General features: G+C 39.2%; 3 protein-coding genes across 3 annotated transcripts; 2 read left to right on the forward strand and 1 right to left on the reverse strand.

The window, feature by feature from the left end:
* The first annotated feature begins 1,042 nt into the window (after positions 1-1,042).
* LOC135632051 (1-deoxy-D-xylulose 5-phosphate reductoisomerase, chloroplastic) lies at positions 1,043-6,698 on the forward strand. The gene is made up of 12 exons (XM_065140359.1): positions 1,043-1,332; positions 1,840-2,024; positions 2,412-2,498; positions 2,625-2,750; positions 2,830-2,892; positions 3,970-4,119; positions 4,279-4,346; positions 4,688-4,799; positions 4,896-5,000; positions 5,157-5,278; positions 5,952-6,098; positions 6,353-6,698. Exons 1-12 carry the CDS (start codon positions 1,248-1,250, stop codon positions 6,519-6,521), a joined length of 1,419 nt encoding a protein of 472 aa, XP_064996431.1. The 5' UTR covers positions 1,043-1,247; the 3' UTR covers positions 6,522-6,698.
* Positions 6,699-7,856: 1,158 nt separating this feature from the next.
* Positions 7,857-8,687, reverse strand: LOC135631643 (uncharacterized). Its single transcript, XM_065139381.1, has one exon. The coding sequence runs from the start codon at positions 8,685-8,687 to the stop codon at positions 7,857-7,859; it is 831 nt and encodes a 276-aa protein (XP_064995453.1).
* A 1,164-nt stretch (positions 8,688-9,851) lies between these two features.
* LOC103976644 (protein SLOW WALKER 2) lies at positions 9,852-27,080 on the forward strand. The gene is made up of 16 exons (XM_009391924.3): positions 9,852-10,604; positions 11,811-11,886; positions 13,943-14,062; positions 14,630-14,705; positions 15,970-16,038; positions 16,178-16,258; positions 16,909-16,980; positions 18,022-18,114; positions 19,833-20,018; positions 20,389-20,472; positions 20,565-20,708; positions 21,579-21,668; positions 22,719-22,801; positions 22,905-23,186; positions 25,053-25,290; positions 25,922-27,080. Exons 1-16 carry the CDS (start codon positions 9,920-9,922, stop codon positions 26,600-26,602), a joined length of 3,060 nt encoding a protein of 1,019 aa, XP_009390199.2. The 5' UTR covers positions 9,852-9,919; the 3' UTR covers positions 26,603-27,080.
* Positions 27,081-27,389: the final 309 nt, after the last annotated feature.

Consider the following 27,389-nt stretch of genomic DNA (forward strand, 5'->3'; position numbering starts at 1 on the left):
CACATTCCAATGTGTCAACGGAGTAGAGGATTACTTCAGTGGCACCAACTTCAGCGGTGACTCCACTACTAAAAGAGCTTTGGTATTGGAATGGTGCCTTTCGGTACAAGTCCACCAACTCACCGAGCACTACTAAATCCGACACTTGTCATAAGTTTGTCTTCCCAGATAACTATTTTTTAATCGTTTGAAAGGGTTTGATGAGGCACCATAGAAAGTAAGTAGCCTCCAAATTTTGTGCGAAGAACAATCACTATAGTTTGGCTATTATCACTGACAGATTATACACTGACAGGGAATTATTCTTTTCTGATAAAAACAATGCTCCATAATTTGTACAGTACATGATGTATGTATCCCGTGATGTCGCTGGAAAGGGATCGACCACCTATCCCGATTACCAAAAGCATGTGTGCCTCGATGTGACGTGATTTGGATGGATCTGATGTACAATAACTCTTTTATGTGGAACACTAACTACTCTACTCTGCTGCTGTCCTAAGCTTTAAGAAGAATTTGCATGGTTGACCATACAAAAACATGGACTCAGGGCAAGTTTCACGTTTTCCTGACAATGTGTTTTTTGATGGATGTATGTATGTACGTAAGTTTCCTGTCCAATTCTTCTTGCTTAACTGTTCATTATTTCTGCAGGAGTGACGCATCGAACAGCATGATGATCTCGACCGGGACATTCGTGTGACTCACGACATCTTTCAAGCAAAATACACGAGGCAATCGATGTAAAGACAATAAATTCAAATCAAGTTTTTTCTGTATGCACATTGGTGCTGTCATGTCATGTACTGGTGCACAACAGGTGGCTGAAACCGCTCGGTGGAACATACCGGTATAAATCGGTTTTCGTTACATGCGTTGGACCGTTACGTATCCATTTTTTTTTAATGCGGCTCGATCTACGACATGATATCAGTGATACAATGTATGTAGCATCCGTTACGGCAAACTTCCACGGGGACATACGTTGATGCGCGTCCGCGCCCTAATATGTACCCGTGGGACAGCCCTGAAGCCACAGCAGGCGCAGCACAACACGACACGAACAAACGGAGGTTACAGGATCAAGGAATACCGCCCTCCCTCCACCCATATCATTTCCAGATTCGCTGTTCGTCCCATCCTTCTTCCCATCTGGACTACCTCTCCATCTCGCCCTTTTTCCTCGCCGCTCCAGTTTCCTGCAGCAGTGTGCCCGTCCAGCATCTCGAGGTAGTAAGACCGGGGAGATGGCGCTGAAACTGTCGCTGCCGGGAGAGATCGGAGGTCTCTCCTTCTTGGAATCCTGCGGACGCACGTTTCCGCAGCTCAAAGGTGAGATCTTTTCTCCTTTTTTTTAATTTTTATTTTTTTTAGGATATCGGCCTTGAAAACGGGCTTCCGTTTTTGATGGAATTCTTATTTCTCCCTGGATGCACAACTTGCCGTAGTGGAATTTGATACCGTCATTCTGTTTACAGGGTAGTAATCGGTGCATTTGAAGTTCTGATCTTCTAAATTTTCTGATTGATTCGGACTATGTGTTGGATTTCAAGTTTTTTACGTGATGTATTTGCGCAAATCTTTGTGTCTTGCAGCGACCGTTTTTACCCTACTTTATATCTTTAAAGGCACTTTCTGAAACCTTTTTACCCTTAAAATAAACATCAATTCTGCAGATGAAGAATCCAGGAGAAAGATTTTGTCTTTGTGTTTATATTAATCGAAGGCAAAAGGGGTTTTTCTATAATAGTTCGAATGATTCGGGCGCAACTTTTTGGTTTTTTTGTTGTGTGGTCAAATGAGTTGGTTCCTCAAGTTTGGGAACATTTCCTTTCTCAGTGGGGTTTCCTTTGAGAAGGAAGGAGAAAGGAACAGTTCCGTCAAGGGGCAGAACGAGCTGCTCGATACAGCAGGCGCCTCCACCAGCCTGGCCAGGTCGGGCCGTTGCAGAACCGGGGCGCAAGTCTTGGGGTGGTCCAAAGCCTATTTCAATTGTTGGATCCACCGGGTCAATTGGAACTCAGGTAATGCAGTCGAAAGCAATAATAACATATATTTCTTCTATGCAGATATAAATCATGCCACTTCTCTTGTTTCTCATGTGAATAATCATTTTTAAAAAGGCCAGACAACCTGCCTGAAACGTATTTACTTGAAGGCTGTCCAGCGATGCTCATTTCTCGCTCCGATATGATATTTTATAACACCTAGTAGCCAATCCAATTTGTAGATGGCGTTAACACCTTGCCCAAAAGCTGCTACGGGTGATGCTAAGTCCACAAGATTGTGAAACGTAGGATGGTTATCATTGAGACTCATCGATGCATCTAGCTCAAACGAGTGTGATTATTCTGGAGTATAAAACCTAATTTCTTTGACTATATATTTTCTCTCGTAATTATTGTTTACAGACGTTGGATATAGTTGCTGAACATCCAGACAAGTTCAAGGTTGTTGCCCTTGCAGCTGGCTCCAATGTGACGCTTCTAGCTGATCAGGTGACACTTTCATATCGCTTGAAATTGCATGAGATGACGGCATATACAGATAATTATTATACAATTTATGCTTTTAGTGTTCTGGTGCATTCAAGAATTTAATCCTTCTTTTTTTCCTCTGAGCAGATCAAGACATTCAAACCTCAACTGGTCGCTATAAGAAACGAGTCACTGGTTAGTGAGCTTAAAGAAGCCTTGGCGGATGCTGAGCACAAACCTGAAATTATTCCTGGAGAGGAAGGCATTGTAGAGGTCAGTTGTGTTTTGCATATTTTTCAGCTAGATTTGGTCTCAATTTAACACTGTGTTGTGTTTGGATACGAGTACATAGGTTGCTCGCCACCCAGATGCTGTTACAGTAGTTACTGGGATAGTAGGATGTGCTGGACTAAAGGTAAAGACATTAGGTCTCTGCTAATTTCTTTTATAATACTATTGCTTTGTGGCATTTTACAAACTACCTTCCTTTGTATTAGCTTCTGCTTTTGGTCTTTACTTTTGCTCGTGAAAGGCAACTTAGCATAATATATTGAAAATGAATGCAAGACTGATCTCCTGGCGTTTAGGTAGCACTTCTCAGCAGCTAGTCCTTTTATAATAGCCCAGATGTTACTGGAAAGATCAACAGTTAATCCGGTATACTGTATGTCTTTGAAATTATTAGTCTCGTAAAGGTCACAGAAAACCATTGCATGGGTTGAAAGGCTTAAAAATCTAAGATTGGCTGCTGCTAGTTGTATATGGATGATGATTATGCGAAGAGAACAATGGAGAAAACCAGTGCCTTGCCTTCTTTGACACTGCTTCCATTTGACCTTGAAAGAGGTGGCAAGGCGATGGGCCTTCAGATTAGAGGTGACAAGAACTGAAATGAACATGCTTCTAACATTTATTAACAATGAAATGCTCTTATTGAGTGCTCATGTACAGAATGAGCTACCAAAACCGTTCAACATATTAAACATGGTCAACATCATTTGTAATGCATTCAATTCAATAGGTTCAAGAATGTCCATATGTCAATTCTCAGGTTATTTGTAATGCCTGAAAACTAATCTTGAGTTTCAAAGGTGTTTTATATTTTCATCAAGAAACATAGAAGATGTTTATTCCTTTCAAGAATACCAATTGAAAAAAAAAATGCTTGAAAATTTGAAGAAATTCGAGTGATGGCATTATTATATTTTTGCATCATAATAAATGGGTTGGGCTTCTGAAGGATGCTAGCTTAACTGTGTCTTCTAAGGGGTACCTACGGTCCTAACAGAGACATGGACATGTGCAGATACAAAACATAGGCGCACGTGCATATATTTGTGCCTGTGTAGATATTTTTGTTCTCTGTATACGCAGTTTATCTACTAATCAGCTTTCTCTCTACTTTATTTAGTGGTTCTGCTATATTCTATATCAATGTTAACGTATGTGTTCTGCGCATGGATTGACTAATCCATTTTGTTTGTATACTCAGCCCACTGTTGCTGCCATTGAGGCTGGAAAAGACATAGCCCTCGCCAACAAAGAAACTCTGATCGCTGGAGGTCCTTTTGTGTTACCTCTTGCTCACAAGCACAAAGTGAAGATTCTTCCTGCTGATTCAGAACATTCTGCTGTGTTCCAGGTACTTGCCAGAGAACATCCAGTTCCAGCTGGTGACTGTGTCCTTTTTTTGGTTCCATATAGGCTAGATGAATTTCCCTGGTTCTATCTGTGTTTATAGTGGCACTTGTATGAAGTTGGTTATTGAATGGTGATGCTTACGGCACATTTTTGTCTGTAGTGTATTCAAGGATTGACGGATGGTGCACTTCGACGCGTAATTTTGACTGCATCTGGAGGGGCTTTCAGGTATAAGAACCACTAATACTAGATACCTTTTGTGGCTTCACTTTGATGTCAAGAGCACTAAGAATGACACTAGTTGGCTGTAACTCTCATCTGAATGGCCATTGTTCTGGACATGTGTTAGAGTTCATGGATGTTGCCATATGAGGACAGGCTGTGCTGTCAGTACTTCGTTATGTATTACACCAATTATACTGCTATAAAACAGTACCAACCCTTTTAAACGTCTTTTTTTTTCCCTTCCTTTTATTTTGGGTGGTGGGGTGGTGATGGGGATTGGGCTTGCGTCCTTGGTTTAACATGTAAAACTATAAGCAAACATCTCTTTTTGGTGTTCATCATAGGGATTGGCCAGTCGAAAAATTGAAAGATGTGAAGGTTGCAGATGCTTTAAAACATCCAAACTGGAACATGGGGAAAAAGATTACTGTGGATTCTGCTACTCTCTTCAACAAGGTATTAAAAGCATTTTTATTAATCTTCATGGGCAGGACATTATTATTTTTATCTCTTAGTCTTCCGTAGCCTACTAGCAATTCCTTTGTTACACAGGGACTAGAAGTTATTGAAGCACATTATTTGTTTGGGGCTGAATATGACAATATAGACATTGTAATTCATCCGCAGTCTATAATACACTCGATGGTTGAGACACAGGTAATTTGTTATAACTTCGCCCTCTCTGTTGTTGTTGTGACCTATGCACAGAATAACTGCCCAAGTTTAGCATTTTCTTTTGTCTTCATTTTTAGATATTCTGACAGCCAGTTTGGTCAACAGATATTCTTGAATTGGTTTCTATTTATCTTGCAGGATTCATCTGTACTGGCTCAGTTAGGTTGGCCTGATATGCGCCTACCAATTCTCTACACGTTGTCGTGGCCAGACAGAATTTCTTGCTCAGAGATCACATGGCCTCGACTTGATCTTTGCAAGTTTGTGACTCAACTCTTTGACTCATTATGATTTTATGACCAGCATGGTTTTTATTTTGGATCTTATATTAACATTGCATCTTGGCATTCAAAATAGGACTTTATTAAAAATTACAACTTGTTTCACGTATATTTTACGATAATACTATACAAATTCAATGACTATGGTTAAGAATGTTCTTTATGCATCATAACAGACTACGAATGTCCTGTTCGCACTCTCCTGTTATCTTGAAACAAGAGAATGATATCAAAGACAACCTGGCTTGTTAAGTCATCCTTATATCAAAGATGATGATGGTTATGTTGTTTAGGCTTACCAGTGAAGAAAAATGTCCAGTTGGCACGGTTTTGGAGGCGATTTACAATTTTCTGGTACCTATGAATTGATGGTTTCTCACTTTAGATCAGTCTTCCAAACACATTTTTTTTTCAAAGTTCTCTGGAATCAGCAAGTAAAAAATTTGTCTTAAGGAATACGAGGAAGACCTATATAATAATCAGATGTGTCACAAAAAAAAAAAAAGAACGTTGGTCGTCCTATGTTGAATTATAGGTTCATTCACTCATTCGAACTTTGAGTTTAGATTTATATTTCTATGTGAATTCAGATATGTTCTGGTGTATTCTGATTACCATGCGTGATAAACTCATTATGAAATTTATGGTGCAGGCTAGGTTCATTAACCTTTAAAACTCCTGATAACGTAAAATACCCATCCATGGATCTTGCCTATGCAGCAGGGCGAGCTGGAGGCACCATGACAGGTGTCCTTAGTGCTGCTAATGAGAAGGCTGTGGAGATGTTCATCGATGAGAAGTAAGTCCTTTTTCTTCCTTCACTCCTGTCACTCTTTAGTACCATTCAGTTCATCATCAAAAAACTTCATCCATGCATGCCTATAAAATGTTGGTTTTTATTCTGTTCCTCCGTTGTTTGCTTAAGTGATGATGAGCAATGTAATATCTCAAATACTCGTGAAGGAAGTCTTAAACTTGATAAATAAATAAATCAATATATGTATATATGGTTTCAGTTGGATACATTTGATGATAATTGTTTCTATTTTGCAGAATTAGCTATCTAGATATCTTCAAAGTAGTCGAACTTACATGCGATGCTCATAGAAATGATCTAATTGCCAACCCTTCACTCGAGGAGATCATACACTATGATTTGTGGGCTCGGAAATTTGCTGCCAATTTACAGCCAGCATCTGGCCTGAGTCCTGTTCCTGTGTGAGCCTCATGGTTCTTCGAATCGATTGTTGTCTGGGGTTGCGACCTTTGGGTACCGGGTAGTAGGTCCTATCAATTACATTTGTGGGTGTATATTTAATGGTCTTATTCCAATGTACTGAAGCACCCATCACGTTGTGACGATAATGATCAGAAATATGCAATTATTTTTGTCGGTCTATGTGGAATAAAGGAGTTTGGGTGGAAACTAGTGACAAACCAATGAACTTGGGATGGCAAGTGCATGTTTATTTGGTTTTCCTGCTCTCTTAGTAATGTCTGGAAATATATCTAGTTACAGCGAAGATTATCTCCAGAATTGACACGAGGAAGATGATACGGGACAAGGGCTGAACAAGATTTGCAGTATCAATGCAAAAGTCACTGTCCTGAGAGGCCACCGGTTGGTTGTTGAATTTGGCCATTCATTTTGCTTTGACTTTTTGCAATGGCTTTGGATCACGTCAGGTTCTTATGGTTGGGTAGCCGACTCATGAATGAGATGACAATGACATCATCATCTATCATCTATCATCTATGCTTTCTCGCACATTTGTATTTTGCTGTCAACCTGCAGTGGATGGAGACTAGAAATAAGCTATATGTAATGTATGCTTTGAGGAGTTTGATTCATCGGATTGGAAGGTTCCTCTTGAAAGGTGTTCAAGTTGGACAGATTTGTAACTAGCTGACAGCTTTGTTGTTCTCATCCGTAGGGGCAATGTTGAAGCCCCTCCAAGGCAAGCAGATCTCAGATTGATTTATACTCATGAAACATGTTATGCTTCGATTTACGAGTGCAGTGTATCTCAAATGATATCATTTATATTTCTTCTTCTGTTTGAAATATTTCTTTGAACATGCAAATTATTTTTCTCAATATTTCATGTATGATTTTTTATCTTTAATGCTCCCAATTGGTGGATCCAAATTGCCATTACGTGCTCCAGCAGGAACCAATTCTAGCACATCGATCATGAAGGAACATCATATTAGTACAAGGTAGAAGTTGCACCATTCGGCTGGTATTTTTGCCCGGGCAAGCCATGTATGTGCATGTCAGTGTTATCATGTAGACGTCAACGAAGACCTCATCCTTTCTTTCCCCTTGGGATCATTACGTGGTGGCTCATAGTCTCTTTAAGCTTTAAGATGAAGTACTAAGAGGACGGACGGTCCTACTAAACAAAGCTGATGATGCATCACCGCAAAAGAGGGTAAAAATACCAAACCGAACATGTACAAGCTCACTTCTATAATAACAAAAATTAATTTGTCTAATTGTATTACAAAAACAAAAAACAAAGGATAACTGATGATAAAAAAGAGGTTTTGATTTCTACAAGGGGTGATGCGACCGGCGGAGCCCGTTCGCCGGTGCGAACAACCCCAAGAGCTCTTGCCGGTACGGTAAGAATGACCGCCGTGGTCCCCTCGCCGCCTTCTCGCTTGCTCCCTTGCCATAGTACAGCTGGTGGGCGGTGGCCACATCCGTCGCCGCCACCCGCCCGTCATTCTTCGCCCCCTTCCCTCCCCCCGCTGACCTCGCCGCTTTAAGACTCGGGCTCGGGATCTTTTTTGTCGCCGGCGACGGTGGCGCCGCCTCGAGGAAGACGAACTTCTCCTTCCCGTCGCTGTGGCTTCGGCCAACCATCATATCCCTGAGCCGCCACCGCAGTGACGACCCGGTGGACGCGCTCTTCTTGCACGGGTCGGGCTTCGGCGCGCGGCACTCCTCCGTCGTCGGCGGCTCCACCGACGAGAATAACTCTGTCCCCCTCTCCTCCATCAGGAGCTGCCTAAGCGGGATCTGGACGGCCATTCCCTCCACGGCCGCCGGCTCGTCCGCAGCGGACAGGGGAAGGAGGAGGTCGCGGTTGAAGAGCGGGTAGGCGGGAATGATCCTGCCGCAGGAAAAGATCTCGTCTGCGGCGACGGAGGTTTCGGTATCGGGGTTTCTCACTACGAACGTAAACTCGAATTCCTCGCTGGAGTCGTCGTCGTCGTCTTCGTCTTCTGCATGCTTGTCCGAAGCCTCTGGCGGTCCGATCTGGTGTGCGGAAGCATCGTGAAGGATGGCAGAGCCACAGCCATCGTGTGCCAGCTCCTCCTCCTCCTCCGCGGAGGTGGAGGCCCCGAGGGATGGCTTCTCGGGGAGTGCCGTCGTCATCTCTCTTCTTCCGCTGCGTCGTAGAAGACGGGAGAAGGTCCCGCGTTTATAAGGAGCCAAGTGTTGGATGTCTCCGTTAGTGATCGTTGACCGTCCAAAGTGATGGGCTCCGCCTACGGGTGGTGTGATAGACGACGTAGCTCGAATCTGGACGGTTCATTTAAGCTGATGGAAGGTTAAAATGCATGGAATTGGGGGGAGGATTCTTGTTGGGCAAGCGACCGGTGAGGAATTCCAACGGAAGGCGACCGACCGACGATAACTGCCGCTCGGCTCGTTGCTTTACTTGGAGGGGAAGCAGTGCGTGCTTACCTTCCCGCACGTGCGACGGCTTCCACAAGGTCAAACCTATATATATATATATATATATTTATCATATTGGGTAGTATTATGATGGATCGTCGATCTGATTCAATCAGTTTATGACGAGAAGATCTCATCAACTACCGTCCATCTGTTGGCACAGGAGAATCTCATTGGCCTACAAATTTCACCAAAGATCCGTGCACGAGACTCTCTCGATGACGCAGCTGCCTTGAAAACCCGATCCGTGAGGTTACACCGGAGCTCATGCCAGCATCATTGCACGAAGGAGCGTCACCGAGGAAGATTGCACCATAAACATATGTAAAACGACAGACTATTGAGTCGCCCAGGAAGATTGCACTATAAATACATATACCACCACAGAGTCCATCTCATCATAAAGCATATTTTCCAGCGTGAAGCTCATCCCAGTGATGCGAGACCAAGTTTGGGTAAGTTGATGATATAATATATGCCTTGGTCGAGTGTTGACTGCTAGGAGTTAACTGGACGCAGCTTCAAGTAAGTGAAATTTGTGGACCGGACGTCCTACTTGCTTCTATGGTTGGTTAAACGACAGTGACGACGAGTTGAATTCTTTTGATACTTTTAAATGTTTAGAAGAAGCTGATTTTATTACCCTTCAATCGAGTTTAGGATTAACTCGGATCACCATTCCGAGGTTGCCCCAAATCGCGCTCATTCTTCCGTGATCTCAATTCGGCATTTGGCCCAAATTGCAAGGGAACGCGCGACATAGTTGGTTTTATGTTTGAGCCCATCGCTGACCGCGGACGGCCCATCTTGATTGGGCCATCGTTGATGCCCAATTGTCGTCGCAAGATAAACCCTCGCGAGATGAAGGAAACGAAGAAAACCCTACGCCTCCTCTCCATCGTCCGTGTCACTTCGAAGAGTAGCTGAAGATGGGAAAAGAGGAAGAGAAAATCGCGATTTCGAAGACGAAGAAGAAGCCGCATCGAACCGCCCAAGACCTCGAATCCATCAAATCCGACGTCGTCTCTTTCGCCTCCTCCCTCGGCCTCGTCCCTCCGACGCTTTCCTCCTCGTACGGCTTCGACGACTCCGATTTCCGCAAATCCGGACCCCTCAAACCCCTCGATGCCCATGAGTCGAAACTGCCGTCGTCGGTCTCCGCCGCCGGCGATAAAGGCGGAGCCAAGAAGGAACCCGGTTCCAAGGCCCTCCCCAAGCCCCACCCGTTGCAGATCGATCCCTTTGTCAAGACCTCGCATGAGAAGAAAGGCCGCCCGGAAGTTCCCTTGATGAAGGCGAGCTCCCTCTCGGGGCATTGGTACCTCGATGCCGAGGAGCTGGAAGCCAAGGTCTTGGGTCCCGACGGGAGCAAAAAGGTGACGAATTTGGGGATCGGGGAGTTCAAGAAGCTAGTCGAGAAGAAGAAAGAGGTGGCCGAGAGGCTGCTGGCGCAGTACACCGAGGATTATGGGTCCTCTAGGAGGAAGAGCGGGGATATGAGGCTGCTGGAGGTGACGGCCAGGTCAGGGACATCGTCAGACAAGGTGTCTGCCTTCACGTGCTTGGTGGAGGATAACCCTATCGCCAATATAAGGTCACTGGACGCCCTGTTGTGTGAGTTGTTTTCTCGATGAATGAATCTCTACTATTAGTTTCACAATAGCGACACACTGCTCAAAGTTCAAACCAATATATGTGGGCAAAAAGGTCTATTAGGCTAACATTCACCGCAGTTTCTCTAATAGGGTCTGTGATGACTTTTTATGGCTTCACAACTTTGCTGAAGGTGATGAGTTGTTCTAGGCTATCCATATTGGCCATCTGCCCAACTGTTATATCTCAGTATGAACCGAAACAACGTCGACTAGGATCAAATTGATATATCTGCTTGTGTTTATTTCAGGACTTTCAGGAACAAACTAGTGTGATGTGGTTATCTTTGCAATTTGTATTTTGACTAATCACATGGCCGAGGAATTCAAATGTTTTGGAAGGTTATCCTGCTCAGTGTTAGTTTAGACTTGGAGTAACTTGTGTGAGTCGTAGGCAGTTTTGTTTCTAGATTTTTTTCTTGCTGCAATACTGATTCAGCTTTTAACAGTGAATGTTTTTGCCTTGCTACAAAGGTTTTGGTTAGTGAATAAGATGAAAAGTATGGTCCCTAATTGAGTGTTGATATGAAATTGAATTTGATGTGAAGTACATGTTTTACTTCTGGGACTGGACGTCTTGCTATGGAGTTCATTGTTCCTTGGTTTCATGACAATAATTGGGTAAGAAAGTATATGTGGTTCATAGAATTATGAGCAAGTTAGATTGCAGTTAAACTTTTTAGGTTAGATAATTGGATTCTACATAACATCCTGATATGTTTTTCTTTTTACTAGAGTAAAAGAGAATGGATTGTTGAGTATCTGGCATGCCTTTGCAAGATCAGTAAATTGTCCCTCACAGTGTTGAGCCGTAGTTACAATACCCATCATGAGAAATCTGTTTTCATTTTATTATTGCACTAAACTAGCTGTTCATTAAGTTATAAGAACTATATCAGATTTATCGTGATTGATCGTCACTGCAAATTGGATGTTACTTTGCATGATTTCGCAAAAGCTTTGATACTTGAGACTAGTTTGTAACTGTTTTTTGCTGTAGATCAGTAATCTAATTAGTTGGTTATCGTACCATTGACTCTAGAAATTCTTGACAAGTAATATGATGCACTTAAAAGCAATCATTTGCACCACCCCATCATGGAACATTTTCTCTTATGCATTTTTTTGGGTTCAGATATCATTGAGAGAATTTTTCATTGAATTGCAGCTATGGTGACATCCAAGGTAGGGAAACGCTATGCATTTACTGGCTTTGAAGCTCTGAGAGAGTTGTTTCTGTTGAGGTCAGATAGATATCCTTGCATCCATTAGCAGTTTGACTACTTTCACTGTTGTATGTTTTATGTGAGTTTGGTATATGGATTCGCTCTGCCTTGGATCTATGTCATTTGACTTGTTTTAGATTTTTATTTCAATGTTATAATTAGCGGTTGCAGTTAGTGATTTAAATAGGTGCTCGGGCGCTTGCCTAAGCCCTCGGGCGAGGCGAGGCTTGAGTGCCTTGTGTGTGCACCAGGCGATGCGCTTCAATGAGGCGCCGCTTGGGCGCTCGCTCGAATGCAGTCGCTGGGCGCTTCGACCGAGCACCCGATTCAATTAAGGCGAACTGAACCGGTTTAAGGCTAGTTCGGTTCGTAGTTTCTTACCTCAAAAGCCACGCTTCACACCCGCGCAACCCGTGGAACCCTAGTGTTGCTTTTGCCTCCATCGCCGATGCTTTCTGCCACTACCTTCGTCGCAGACGCAGCGGACCAAGCCTTCTTCTGTTGTTGACGGATGAGTCCGACAGCCCCCGTAACTTCCTTCCGCTGTCGCTTCCTCCCACTATCGAGGGAGAGGACCGTAGGTTCCTTCGCCATCAACGGACGCCCTCTGGAGCTTTCGTCGTTGCCGCTGCTGTTGTCCGCAGCTTTCATCGTTATCGCCATTGCTGTTCGTAGTTTTCGCCGCTGTCATTGCTACTGGCCCCAGCTTTCCTTGCTACCGTTGTTGTTGTCCACAGCTTCTGCCGTTGCCGCTATTATCGTTCATATTGCTGTCGTAATTATCTTAAACTAATCCAACGTTGCTGTTGCTATCTCCCTCTGTTATTGTTAACATTTTTTTCTCCCCTCCTCTAACTTTAAGAAATATATTGTTAGCAGTATATTTTTAATTTAATATCATATTTTAATTTAAATAATTATGTTTTTAATTATATTATATTTTTTTATATTTTAATATTTCAGAGAATATTTTTTTCTTCCTCTCTAACTTAAGTAATATACTGTTAACAATATATTTTTAATTTAATATCATATTTTTATTTAAATAACTATATTTTTTAATTATATTATATATTTTTTTATATTTTAATATTTCAAAGCGTCTCGCTTCGCTCGAGCAAGCGCTTAGTGCCTTGGCGTTTTGAAACTTTGGCACCTTTTGATGCCTAGCACTTTTTAAATCACTAATTGTAGTATTCAAAGGGCAAATAAAAGTAGATATTTTAATATTTAAAAAATGTAATCAAAGTTTAGTTGACTTAAATATGGGATGAAATTAAGATTTAACTCATAAGATGCATACAAAGTGTATATGAGAAACAGTTTATGTTGATCTGTCTTATATAAAGCAGAAATAATAGCACTAGGGAAAAAGTAAAACTACACGATGATTGCATTTCATAATATGCCGTTGTGTACGTGGCCGACATATTCTACAGCCTGTGGCTACATAAGACACATATGTAGTCAAACTGCATATTGACTGCCAATGCCATATGCAATGGTCATCTCCACAGGCATGTATACAGCTGTATGGATCATATTTTAGAATATTTCTATCTTTTCCTATCACTTCCCTGTCATGCCTCTTTGTTAACGCTTGTTGTTTTAAATATCACACATATCAGACCACTTGTAATTGTATGCTTATATATCACTTGAAAATTTGCTATTCCACAGGACGTTTAGCCCTTTGCTTGTTATGACCAAAATGACATATTCTATTGCAACTGTCTTTTCAATTGTACTACTTTGTTTTTTTAATTCTAGCCTAGAAACCATACAATGACATGGTTAAACATTATAAATATTTCAATAACAAATGTTTTGAAATTAATGATTTTAGTATACAGCTCACCTTGTATTTAATTATGTACAAATTACATTATCTTATTGATTGTTGCAATGTGCAGCTCAACTTTATTTAATTATGTACCAAATACATCATTCTGAATGTCGAGTATGTTTCAATTTCTAAAATATGGATAGTTTTTTTCTTCTCTGCTGCTTCTAATGTTTTGTTTTCCACATGTAAACTAGCTTAAATTATTGTCTTAAATGTTTGTTATTCTAGATTGCTGCCAGATCGCAAGCTAAAATCTCTGTTTCAATGCCCCTTGGATAGTTTGTCTGAGACAAAAGATGGTTTCTCTCTTTTACTCTTTTGGTATTGGGAAGAATGCTTGAAGCAAAGGTGTGCATTTACTTACGTTTCAACTTTTCTTGCTTGCTTGAACTTTTGGTCATGAGGTTAGTTAGTAGCATTGGATGTGATTAAAAATCATGCTAGGATTGGCCAGCCTGGGATTAAACATACTCTTAATTAGTCCTTTTGTGTTGTATAGGCTATCTACAAGCTAAATTCTTTATCTAGGGAGAATTGACTCAACTTGTTAAAGAGTTTAGTCTGCCACATCAGTGACACTCAAAAAAAAAAAAAGAAGAGAAGGAAAACACACATCAACTGATTCTTCATCTGCTTTTCTATAACTTATTTTGGCCATAACTTTTTATGGTCTGATAAGTTGATATTATTGAAAGAATATAAATATAGCCGTTTAAAGATAATGGGATCAGGGGCTATTAATATGGCACTATTGGAGTTCATATACAATATTATATATCCTATTGCATACAGTTCATAAATTAAAGTTCAGATTTGGAGCCAACTGCCATCTCCTTTTTTACAGTTTCAATACGAATGTCTTGCACCTATTTTGTATATAATCCGTTACTATTGTTCGAAATATGCTGCCTTCAGGTATGAACGATTTGTTACTGCACTTGAGGAAGCATTAAAAGATATGTTGCCAAATCTGAAGGACAAGGCAATGAAGGTGAGTTCCTCATTCTATTTCCTTTCAAGTACTATTACTTATGCAGTACATCCAACCACAATATGCTTGTTAGCACATCTCATTTTCTGTTGAGAAAAAAAAAAAAATAGAAATGGTTCTACTGCTTGATGCTAGTTCTAGTGCATCATGTTGTACTATTGGAACGATCGATGTCTTTTGGATGGTGGCTTTCTAAATCCTAACGTGCATATTTAAGCCCATCCAATCATTTAAAAAAAAAACATGGAAAATCTTTTTCCTACAATTCTAATTATTGTGTCTATCGTTAATCATGAAAGAGGTTACATTTTTTTCATACTGTTGTTGGAGTCACAAGTATTGTAAAAGAATAATCATAATTGTTGAGTTTTGTTATGACTTTATACATTTGCATTTATTCAACCATCTTCCAATGAAAGCATTCTTGATTTTGGTTGGTTGAGGTTTCCTTTAAAGAAGATGGATCTTTGTGTCATTGTAAGGTTTCTCCTTTGAGAATGGGTTGACTAGGGGTTTGAGATATACAAAATGTCTCTTTTGGGTAAGGTTCTGTACATTAATCCTCCTTAGACCCTGAATATACAGGAGTCACATATACTGAGTGCCAATTTGGGTTTCTATAACACAGCCATGAATTGAAGTGTCACATACTGTACCCTTACAACTAATGGCTGGAAAAATGTACACCCCATGACATACCCTGGTATGCTGACCTTGTACATGTGATGTCATATGCTAAAATCTCATTTGAAAAGAGAGGGTATTTACTGGATGTATATTGATCATTGCCTGTGCATTGAGTATAGACAGCTCGATACACATCTATATGGACAGGCATGTGCTGTAATGCAATGCCCCAATTTTATTGGCACCTGCAAAGTCTGAAATAAACAATGCTAGAATACAATTTTAGGTCTTCAGACAAACTTAACAATAATAAGTGGTATGAAAATCAATATTGTTAATCTAATAGTTGCTTGCGGAACATGGGACTTTTATGACTGTATAATATGATGTAGCAGGAGCTATATTGCTATAATGAGTTTGTTTTGGCACAATTTTCATGTTGTTTGATATAGGATAATGGTACTGGTCACAATTTTCCAATGATATGTTTGTATCAACTTCCATTAAGAAGGATGTTATGATTTATCTTCTCAAAACAATTGTTTCAGGGACTTGGTAGGAGTAGAATATGATATTTTTACAAAGTACATCCCTTTTATGCTAATAAAGAAAATTGTTATATAATTGTTCTTTGCAGACAGTGTTCTTTCTCTTAAAGAGTAAACCAGAACAAGAACGTAGATTGCTTACAGCTATTGTAAATAAAGTAAGTGAACTTTCAGTATCATTTCCTAAGTAAAATTAATTCTCTGCTTTAAAGATAAAGGGAAAGGATTTGAAAAGAAGATTTCTGATTCCTGTGATTTTATCATGAATGAGAAATTGTATTTTTTCTGTATTTGTAGCTAGGGGATCCGGAGAGGAAAGCAGCATCTGGGGCTATGTATCACTTGTCTTGCCTTTTGTCTGCACATCCTAATATGAAGGTAATTTTCGTTTTAGAACTGCCCTGTTTGGTGGTCACTGTTTTGAAGTTGGCTTGGAGGTATTTTTTTCTGTGGTTGGCGAATAATGAGCTTGTTTGCTCATTTGTTTATAAAGTGATAATTACTATGCATAGCTATATTTATTGCCTTTTCTTTTCAGGTACAACCCCAGCCCTGGAATCTGGTCCTTTCATTCTTAGAATTAATAAAGCCTTTCATGTGACTTGTGCTATACAGTTGATAGCGTTGGGCTTCTTGTTTTACTGCTTAACGTGCTTGTTTTATTCCTAGTTTTTCTTATATGTTTCTTCATTTCTTTTTATTTCCTCTTTTCAACATATAAGAATATATTCTATGAAAAATTTGATGGTGGCTGTTGTTAATGGATGATCAATTTCTTGCTCTTTGAACAATTTGTTGTTAAGGACGGATGTTGTTTCTGTGTTCTGGTTTACAATGGACATTAATCTGTTAGTTAAACGAGGTTTTATGTGGGACAAATGAAAAGCCACCCATATGTGTGTAGGAAATGCATGTTAGAAAATTCAATTATGACTGACAAGTGGAAACATTCACCGGGCTTGCTAGTATTTATTTTTTATTTTACACTTCTATTTTGGACTCACTTTTGCACTGATCTTGCTTGCCAGGCAGTGGTAATTGACGAAGTTGATGCCTTTATCTTCAGACCACATATAGGACTGCGTGCAAAATACCAAGCTGTATGTTTGATCTGTACAGTTCTGTTATTAGCATGATTTGCCAAATTTGGAGTTGCAGTTCATGTGATTTAATTGTTTGCAACAGGGCTTTCTATTTATATTCATCCCATGTCTTCAAGTTCACATTATCTACATATAATTTTGTTCACAATTGAAGATATTTCATGATGGCTAATGTTTTAGGTGCTAATTCTCTCCAAGTATTGATAATTGTTAGAAATGTCATAAATATGGGGAAAAAAAAGAGGTTCCAGAAAACTGTTTTGGATTATATGGTTATTGATTAATATTGCATATTTAGTTTTTTTGCACCTGCAAATATTCAGTATGCAGACTACTCTTTTTGTTTGCATGTCAACAGCAGCAGTAAGCCAGTATTATCTGTTTGTGTTGGTTGCATGGTAAGTCTTTCTGTAGCAAGTGGAATTCATGATGGTATTTTGACTCCTGATAAGCGTAAATGCTGCACCAATGTTCTTTTTTTATTTTAGAAAATATCTAACTGATTGTCATGCTCATTTTTTCTCTGTTTCTTTATTAACTTATGTATAAAACAAAAGCACTATCCATTTAGAGATTGTCCATGATTTTATTGGTTATGCATAACAAAACAAATTTATGCATATTTATAAATGATTCAGAACCATCACATTCTTTCTGTCAAAAAATCAGTGTTTGGCCAATTCTCAATTTATATTCACCAAGTGTGTTGCAAAGACTGATCTGTTAGTAGGTAGTGGGAAGGGGCACTACCGACTGCATTAAGGAACATGAATATATTCAATTTTTGGAAACTAATTAACTTAGTTTTGTCAGACATGCAAGTTTTTCAATAATGAAGCTGTAGACACAATTAGATAAGTACTTTTTCTTTGTTGCCATCCACGTGTCTTGGTATTATGAAGTTTTTCCTTTGAAGTTATATAGCATCTTACAGACCATGATCCATTATATTTTCAGTTGTTTTCTTCTATGACACATTTTGATACTATTCCATTTTGCTACTATATTCAGCTAACCTTATTGTGATTTTTTATATAGGTTAATTTCTTAAGTCAAATTTTTCTCAGCAAAAAAGGGGATGGACCTAAAATTGCAAAACGGTTGGTTGATGTATATTTTGCGCTCTTTAAGGTAGAGTTATGAATTTGCTTTATGGTATTTCATACGGAGCATCATCATGTCATTAGCATGGTTTATGTGTGATGTCTTTTTTATTCCTTTTGCCCTTGCAGGCATTACTTGTAGTTGGGATTTTATGGCTTTGTTGTTGTCGTTGTAGATAATACTTGTAACATGTGAACAATCTTTCTCATGTTTCTTCTGGTTAGACTGATTATATAACATGGGATGTTTTCCATATTAAAAGAAGTGTATAGTAGAGAAGACACAGGTCAATACTTCAGTTATGGAGGTAGCTGTTAAAAATAAGAACTAAATGCTCTAAGTTAAGGATGAAGGGAAGGTAGTAATAGTTGGCCACTTTTTGGCATACTATAGAGAAGAGTAGGGGTGTGTGTCTGTGTGTAACCGTGCTAGTCCGTCGTGTTGGCATTGTCTCATGCATAGCACGACTATAGCTAGTGTTCTCACTTGCCTAAGCGCTCGAGCATGGCGAGGCTCAAGGGCCTCAAAATGGTTTAGACGAGCCATTTGGATTGGGCACTGCTTAGGTTCACCTTTGCCTCGTGACACAATCCCCTCGTCACTACCCATGCATACCCTCACGAGAAACACTAAGCTTCCTCGTCTCTAGTGACACTAGCAGCACTTATCGTCAAAGCTATCATCGATGAACAGGAGGCTTTCCTCTAAAGTAATCAGCGCTGCATCCGAGTCTTCTGACTGACATTTAAGCCATCGTATTTGAGCCTTAATGTTGTCAGGTGCTCCGGGACCGACACTTTCATTACTTGGACCAGAGTCTTCTACCAAAATTTTTGCTATCGTACGTGATTCTTTCTACAGATATTTTCACCAAGGTATGCAGTTTCGAATAATACCGCTCGTACCAGTCCGTTAGCTGACCGGTACACGGACCGCCTGTTACCGGACGGTATATATATATATATATATATATATATATATATATATATATATATATATATATATATATATATATATATATATATATATATATATATATATATATATATACCGAACAGTATATCGTTCGGTATACTGTATCTTACAGTACCGAGCGAATGTCGAAACACCAGTACGGTACGATATTTCAAACCTTGGTTTTTACTATCAGACACAAACCTTCCTGCTGTGAATTGCTCCAAGCCTGTTGATTCTTTCAATGCCGGACCCAAGCCTTAAAGCAGATGCTTTCGCCTCTCATTTTCACTGTCGTCTGTAGAGTACTCCTCCCTCTCCAAATCTTTAACTGATTGTAAATGATGGTAAATTTTTATTCTGGTCTGCCAAATGCTAATGAATGAACGAGTTTACAATTTGTATTTTCTTTGAAATTCCATGACGTAGACATTGAAAAAAATCAACTCTGTTTCCTAATTGAGATTTTCTTGACACTCTGGGATATGTTGCTGCACTATTACCATTTAAGATCTCAAGACAATCTGTTAAACCTAGTGATAAATAATGTAGTGACCTTGGAGGTTTTTGTATGCTCCTGATTTAGTTGTCTCTTTCATATAATGCTATATTTTGTTGCTTTTAACTTTTGATGGTAGGCAACAATTGTTGTCTTGGATTTTCTGTTGAATATTGCATATTGTCAATTCTTAGACATTTCATTTGCATATTGACAATGCTTAATATGTATTTCTTTCTTAGATTTTCTGTTAAATATTGCATATGATACATTTTAAAGACTGCATTTTCAGATACTAATTTCAGAGGCTCAAGATGGACAATCCAACAAGAATGACAAAAAAAGTTGTTTAAATGTGAAGGGAAAGGGGAAAAAAGGCAAGACTGATTCACTGAAAACTCTTAGAAAAAACAAAAATGAACCTACTTTGGAGTCTAATATTGAGATGGATTCTCGCCTTCTCTCTGCACTGCTAACTGTGAGTATGCCAATTGGTTCTTAAACTCATTGTAAATTTGACATGTAAAATTATATATCAAGTGCCTACAGTCTTCAAATAGAATTATTGAAAGATCTACTGGTATTGTTTTGTTGCTTTTACATGGTCATCTTTTTTCCAGAATGATAAACACAGTAAAGGATAACATCAAGGCTTAAGCATGAATCCTTGGGAAACATATATAGTTGTACTGTAGGGCTCATGCATGGTCTTTTTGGCAGATATCTTTTGCACATCGAGTGAACTTTTCATGAAAAAGCTAGTAGATTTCTTATCTTGTTTTTTTGATTGAGTATTCTGGATTTAATGAACTTAAAATCAGACGTCTGATGTTTACTCAATTTTACAGGGCATTAATAGAGCATTTCCTTTCATTGCAAGTGATGATGCGGAAAGCATTATAGAAATTCAAACACCTGTACTGTTCAAATTGGTGAGGTTATGGACTAGTCATTCAGAGCAGCTAGGACTTTTATGATGTTGTGGATATGACAATCATATTTAATCTTATCCTGTTGAATGCAGGTCCATTCTAAGAATTTTAATGTGGGAGTTCAGGCACTGATGCTGTTGTATCAGATATCTTCCAAGAATCAGATTGTTAGTGACCGTTTTTATCGTGCTGTCTATGCAAAGTTACTGACTCCTGCTGCACTTACTTCCTCAAAGGTAGTTGTCCTTCAATACTTGTGGTCATGCTTTGTTTATTTCTCATCTGAATTTTATACTGTTCATTTACCTATTTATTCAATCAATAGATTGTCGTGGCTTTATTATTTTCATATTGCAGACAGGTTTTCTGAGTGCACATCATACAAAACGAGTTGTTTCATCATTCAGAATACTGCCGATAGACATAATTATTTCAGCAAATGTTTTCAATATCAGAACACAAATAAATTAAATATATTTAATGAATCTCTTTTATGGTGAACCTTGTGGCATTTTCTGAGGCATCTCTAATAAATTTTTTTTGGGTGCAATGATGAGGTTGCTACCTTTGTGGGCATCATAGGTCTGAATAATGCATGTCTCTTCAAGTGCACAATTAAGACTGCACGAATATGTTCCCACGTAGTGTCTGCAGTGGTGGGTGTGGTCATAGATCTGAATCATTTAAAGTCTCTGCAGTGGTGGGAATTTTGTGCCAGTGCTGCCTACGCTGCTTTTGTAAATTTATTTGGCGGTTATTGTTTATCATCTAGTTAAATAAAAACCCTCTGAATTTTTTGGAAATAAATTAAATGTTGTGCCCATATGGACCATTTTTTCTATACATGGTTTTACTTGGGGGACTAAGCAAAGAAATAACAAACCTTTAGGTTTTTAAATGACTGGTTGAGGAATGGCATTTCTGTCATTTGAACCATGTGCTTTCATGCATCTTCTGTGCATGCCGTCTTAGCAGACTAGCAGATTGCTGGTTTTTCCGGATGAACCTTGCATAGCACTCATGTAGACACCTTTTCTTTGTCTGACAATGTTCCTCCGCTTTTCATTTTTGTGTGGCGAACTAAACATTTTCTGTTGCTGTTTCAGCCAGAAATGTTTCTTGGGCTATTGGTCAAAGCAATGAAGAATGACTTGAACATGAAGCGGGTAGCTGCCATCTCGAAGCGCCTTTTACAGGTTTAATATTACTTTTCACGTAGCATTTGTTGGATTTGACTGCATTCTGGAAATGTAGTCGTTGTTGGATAAAAATGAAACTTCCTCTTGTAAAAGTATGTGATCATATGTTTTATTATTTCTGCTTCATTTTTTTCCCTTGGTTTAACTGATATGTGATGATCTGACAAAAGTCTGTTTCTATCATTTGACAGAGCTTAGACTTTTGAACACATAAATCTTTGAGATGATATCTTAAATGAAAGTTGTATCATCTCAATAATGGTTTTGTAATCTACGAGTTGTACCTTTCTCAAGATATAGTTTGGATTGAATTCTCCTGGCAGATTAATTGTTTAAGAATTACTTCTTACATCAAAATTTTAGTATTTACGTGCTATAAGTGAACATGTAATTCATGACTTATGGTTTAATAAAGCTTGGGTGGTGGTGTCATTCTAAATGCTACCTATATGGGTACCTAATACTTGGAACCACCAGAGTGAAAATTACTTTGTTGCTGATTTCAGACCAATTATATGATAAAACAGCTTTAGTGATCTAATTAGATTATGATTGTCATGTTTTGCTATAGTTTCTTGGTATTGTAGGTTATAACATGTCGAAGAAGGCATATATGCCGCAAGTATTTCAATTAACTACATTAGACCAAGTCTTAGCTTCATGGGGTTCAGACACTGGTGAGGCTATGATAAAAGAGGTGTTTAGAATTGGCAAGCTTGATTGTCAGGATCCGAGCATTGTTTAGTCAGAATGAATTGGAAGACCACCTCTCGTATGCTTGTTCTGTATGGAATAAAAATACATTGTAAGATCAGATTCAATTATATTTTAGTTTCTAAATTGTTTATTTTAGATGTTCCATGCTACTTGAGAGGACTTTTAACCAATTATTTGGTTCCATTTTCCAAAAGTAATTTCTATAAAGCTTTACCAGCAGGCTTGTTTCCTTACAGCATAAATGCTGATATGTATTTTAAACGGACAAGTGAAAGGATAATCAATTTGTCTTCTTTGTGATTTTAATTTAATTAGTTTCTTTTTACATAGGTTGCGCTTCAAAGGCCCCCTCAGTATGCTTGTGGGTGCCTGTTTATATTATCTGAAGTTCTTAAGGCAAAACCACCTTTATGGTATGTTATTTTTAATATTGTGGCTAAATCTGGGCAAAACAATTATTATTTATGTTTGTTGAATAAAAGTTCTGCTCTGATGCTTTACCTGACAAATTGTCAGGGCTGTTATCCTACAAAATGAGACTGCTGATGATGATATTGAGCACTTTGTCGATGTACCAGAAGATCCTGAAGATTTAGCCAGTGGTTCTATTGTGTCACAACATGATAAAAATTCACATGAGTATGAAAAGGATCAAGTCTCTGAAGGTGAAACTGGTTTGGAAGATAGCCTAAAAATTAATACAATAAGAAATCACAGCTTAGGAGGTGATCAAGTACTTCATACAGGGTCCACACTACCTGCAGGCTACAATCCACGGCATAGAGAACCATCTTACTGGTACTTATTTGTTTCTTGAGTACATTAATCATACTGATAAAGTGTTTTCACATTGAATTCTTGCTTACTGTGCATTCTTATCTTCTAGAAACATGATTTTTTTGCAGAATAATTTTGTTTAGACATTTATATTGACAATAAATCAATCCAAATCAAACTGATTGGTAGGACTCCCACCCACACCGGGTGCTGTTCTTTGTATCGGACAGACCATGGGAATCAATGACAATTTCAAAATGTAGCAGATCCTGGCGTTCAATCTTTTGGGGGATCTTAATGCCCATTGGAAAGCTTATCTAGGTGACCAGGTTTTGAGCCATGGAAATAGCTGCTTTTTTACTGGGGCAGACCTGTAAAAAATGAATAGAACAAACCTAATTATAGATTAAAGACAGTAAAACAGTAAAAACCAAAGCAAAAGAACCTTGAGGGCCAAAAAAAAAGGATTTGACATACACTATAAGAAAGAAATTCATATAAAAAACTTGAGTGCAAAGCAATTGAAGTAGAGAGAGCATATAAAATAATTTAATGCAAAAACTTGGAACTAACAAAATGAATAAATCAGATCAACATTGCTCTTATGCCACTGCTGCTCTTTGTCTTCAAGCTGGAGACAACAAGACAATCTTGCTGTTGTGCAAAATTCTTCATCAGCATTATTTGGGGACTCCAACAAATAGCAATGCCTTACACTGGCATTGGCAGCAGGATACTGGAAGCTGACACGATTTAGGGAGGGATGTTTGGGAGGGGCAAGGGAGAGATCGACAGTTGTCGAAATGTAAGGTGCTAAAACATGAGCACCTAAGGTTGTAGGGTTGGTGCTTGGTGACATGACTGATTGGACCAAGCCATTGGATCTTGTGCTACTGTTAAATAGTACAATGCTTCTCATGGAGCATTCAGTTTGTTTTCAGTTTGGATTTTTTTAGCCAGCTAAACCAATATTTAACCAAATACTTCATGCACCTAAACCAAAATTGAACCACTCATCTAAATAAATCATGCAGAACAGAACTTTGCACCCTGATTCAGCTCAATTTTTTGGTTTTCCTTGTTCACATACTCAACCCTGCATTTAAGTAATAACTGAATATTTTTCCCCATTTGACTCTTTTCCTTGTGTCTTTTATTACTAAACTCCTACTTCCATGTGCTGTTGAAAGCTCTCCAAGTTCTTCATGGTGACCAGTAATGGCAGAATCAGTTGTGGGTTGATGACTGCAATACCAACTGTCAGGAGTGAATGTCCAGAAGACAATTCATGAGCAGAAAGGCAGCTCGAAATGGAGAGCTGGAGGGTCAATGTCTTTGAGCTGGAGACACTGATGACGTAACAGGAAACCATGTGCCTACTATGGTGACAACATTACTGTTAGATGTGTGTGGTTGAGCTTGAAGGACCAGCTCAGTATTGAACTTTCATGGTTCTAGCCACCTAATTGTCCATGTTGCCATGTGCCTGCATGAAAGAGAAACAGACTAGCACACTCTTTAGCCTTGGCAGCATGATCTTATCAGTCTTCTAATTCTTTTCTGCTCTTTTAACAATGATTGAATTCATCCTTTTTTCTGTCACATTTTGCAGTGCTTTTTTTTATCCTTGATTCAATGACATTAGATGCACAAGTATGAAATGAATTGCATTAGTGTAGTTGTAGGGGGCCTTCTACATCTAGGTATGCATGTAGCTTCCTTTTCAATCCGTTGGGACATGTTGCCCTTGTGGTCATGCAGGCCGCTGGAGCTTTCTCATTTATTTATGCACATTGCTGATGAATCTTAATTCTCTTTCATAATTCATAGTTCTTGACGTACTCAACTAGAATATTGCTGATAAGTTTGTGCATGTTTTGCTAATAGCAATGCAGACCGTGCAAGTTGGTGGGAGCTGACAGTATTGGCATCGCATGTGCACCCATCGGTTGCAACCATGGCCAGGACTGTGTTATCTGGGGCCAACATTGTTTACAATGGTGACCCTCTGAATGATTTGTCTCTTACTTCTTTTATCGACAAGTTTATGGAGAAGAAACCGAAACCAAACCGAAAAGCTGAAGGAAGTTGGCATGGTGGATCTCAAATTGCACCTGCAAGAAAGGTTTGTGGTGTTTTCTAAAACCTAATGTTGTCCTTGATTGGAAATCATGTAATAGTGTTAGCTTTCTCGACAGATAATTTTTCTTGTTACATTCCACAAATCACTGCACAGTGGGTTTAAGCTCTTTTTCTGTCTTCTTTTTGTGACTTCTAGAAGCTCACTTGAATTTACTTGGGAGGGTATCTCTATCATATTACGGTACAAGGTAGAATGAACTTTCCAGCTTTATATACTGTAAATGTTCTATGACCATACTAGTAACCATTTTTCTGTCTTACAATCACTGTCCTCCATCCTTCCCTCTTGCTGATGTCGTTCAGTTGATCTCGAACCTGGTTTGGGTCATTCACTTGTTTTCTTTACTATTTTGGTTGACATATGTAGCTGGAAAACGAAGCTAGATTTATGATAATTTTTGCAAGAATTGCTGTCCTCACCTGATGTCTGTGCTGTTTAGCACAGACTTCGGCGGCAGTGTCCGTTCGTCATACTGGTCCATTAAATGGAGTACTTTCAGTTCTTTTATGTCGATCCTTTATTTTGTTTCTCTGTAGCCATTCTTATATTTCATATGATTTACTAATTAATATGGTTCATGACACTCTGAGTGGAATTTTTTGCTTTTGTGTAGATCGACGTGAGCAATCATCTTATTGGTGAAGATATTCTACAGCTAGCAGAGGATGAAGTGGCCCCTGAAGATGTTGTCTTCCACAGATTCTACATGAACAAAACAAACACGTCAAAGAAGCCAAAGGCAAAAAGAAAAAAGGCTGCGCAAGATGATGAGGATGCAGATGATCTTTTGTTGGATGCAAGCGACGATAGTGAAGAAGAGGAGATTGATAACATGATGGGATCTGGTCCTCTTCCTGTGGAAGATGCTGGTGAAGATTATGACTATGATGATCTCGACAAAGTTGCTGATGAGGATGATGATGATTTGCTTGGAAATGGTAGTGATGCAGAGACAGGTCCTTCAGCAAATCTCATTTCACGCGAAGATGGTGGGATTGCAAATGATGATGATGACGGCAGCATTGATACATGGAATAGTGATTCCGAGGGAGGTGTCGATGATCTTGCTGATGTTGGTACCGATATGAATGATGATGGCATTAATGATAATGATGACAAAAGTGAGGTACCTGATGATAAAGTTGGTAAGCGGAGGAAACATAAGTTGAATGGTAGGTCTCGAACATCACCATTTGCTAGTCTTGAAGAGTATAAACACCTCCTGAGTGACAAGGGGGATAGCATCGATAAGTTGAGATCACATAAGAAGAAAAAGAAGAAAGTATCTACTTGAGTGTTTCAGAAAAAAATGTCATGTTTTCCTAGTGTAACCTGTAATGGGTAAGAAGACTGTGTTTGGTTACTCGGTTGAAAGAAGAGTAGTGGGCAGAAGAGAAGGGGAAGGGAAAGGGAAAGGAGGGGAAAGATTTGTGTTTGTGTTGATGGAATCAAGAGAAGGGATCACATTGAACTCTCCTTCCTCTGCAAAGCTGCCCAGTTTTAGAGAGAGCCAATATGGATTTTGGTAGGCTCTGGTTCTCTTTGTTTCTTGTCCTAACTATGTTGACAACACAAAAGGAGGGGGCTCTTCCTTTTGTTCTTGTTAATGTAGCCATAAGAAGCAGCCCCTTTTGTTTTTTTTGGGTCTCGCCCCATTTTGTTTGGAACTAGCAAGCTTTCTAATAGTTGAGTCTGTGTCGGAGGGACAATGGAATAGCAAAATTGGATTATAACCCCCTTGTGTTTTAATAATATTTGTTTTTTTTCTTAAATATGTCTGCTTTATATATTTGTTCTTTTTTTTTTTCCTTCTTGGTATTTATTTTGCCCACAAAATCTACTACTGAGCAAGAGCCCAACCGGCGCTTTGTGACTCGACTATCGTCCAAGCTTGCCTACGGTTGTATTATTGTATCCGAAACAACCACGGGATGGCTGCTCCGCTGGTCCCACATTTACGGGATGCCGAATTGGGGTCAGAGACATATGAGATTGGTTTAAAAACCCTCCACGTCAGAAGTAAAAGGGCCTCGGACCCGACAGTATCGGGCTATCGTACTTTAGTATGATCCGAATGGTCG

Source organism: Musa acuminata, chromosome BXJ3-2, assembly GCF_036884655.1.
Source record: "Musa acuminata AAA Group cultivar baxijiao chromosome BXJ3-2, Cavendish_Baxijiao_AAA, whole genome shotgun sequence".
Lineage (NCBI taxonomy): Eukaryota > Viridiplantae > Streptophyta > Magnoliopsida > Zingiberales > Musaceae > Musa > Musa acuminata.

Excerpts from the sequence above, each read along its gene's own strand:
- LOC135632051 (XM_065140359.1), top strand. The coding sequence starts at position 1,248 with ATGGCGCTGAAACTGTCGCTGCCGGGAGAGATCGGAGGTCTCTCCTTC. Across the intron at positions 4,347-4,687 it reads GCATCTGGAGGGGCTTTCAG|GGATTGGCCAGTCGAAAAAT; the intron begins GTATAAGAACCA and ends TGTTCATCATAG. Across the intron at positions 5,001-5,156 it reads ACTCGATGGTTGAGACACAG|GATTCATCTGTACTGGCTCA; the intron begins GTAATTTGTTAT and ends TTTATCTTGCAG.
- LOC135631643 (XM_065139381.1), bottom strand. The coding sequence starts at position 8,687 with ATGACGACGGCACTCCCCGAGAAGCCATCCCTCGGGGCCTCCACCTCC.
- LOC103976644 (XM_009391924.3), top strand. The coding sequence starts at position 9,920 with ATGGGAAAAGAGGAAGAGAAAATCGCGATTTCGAAGACGAAGAAGAAG. Across the intron at positions 20,473-20,564 it reads CACCTGTACTGTTCAAATTG|GTCCATTCTAAGAATTTTAA; the intron begins GTGAGGTTATGG and ends TGTTGAATGCAG. Across the intron at positions 25,291-25,921 it reads AAATTGCACCTGCAAGAAAG|ATCGACGTGAGCAATCATCT; the intron begins GTTTGTGGTGTT and ends GCTTTTGTGTAG.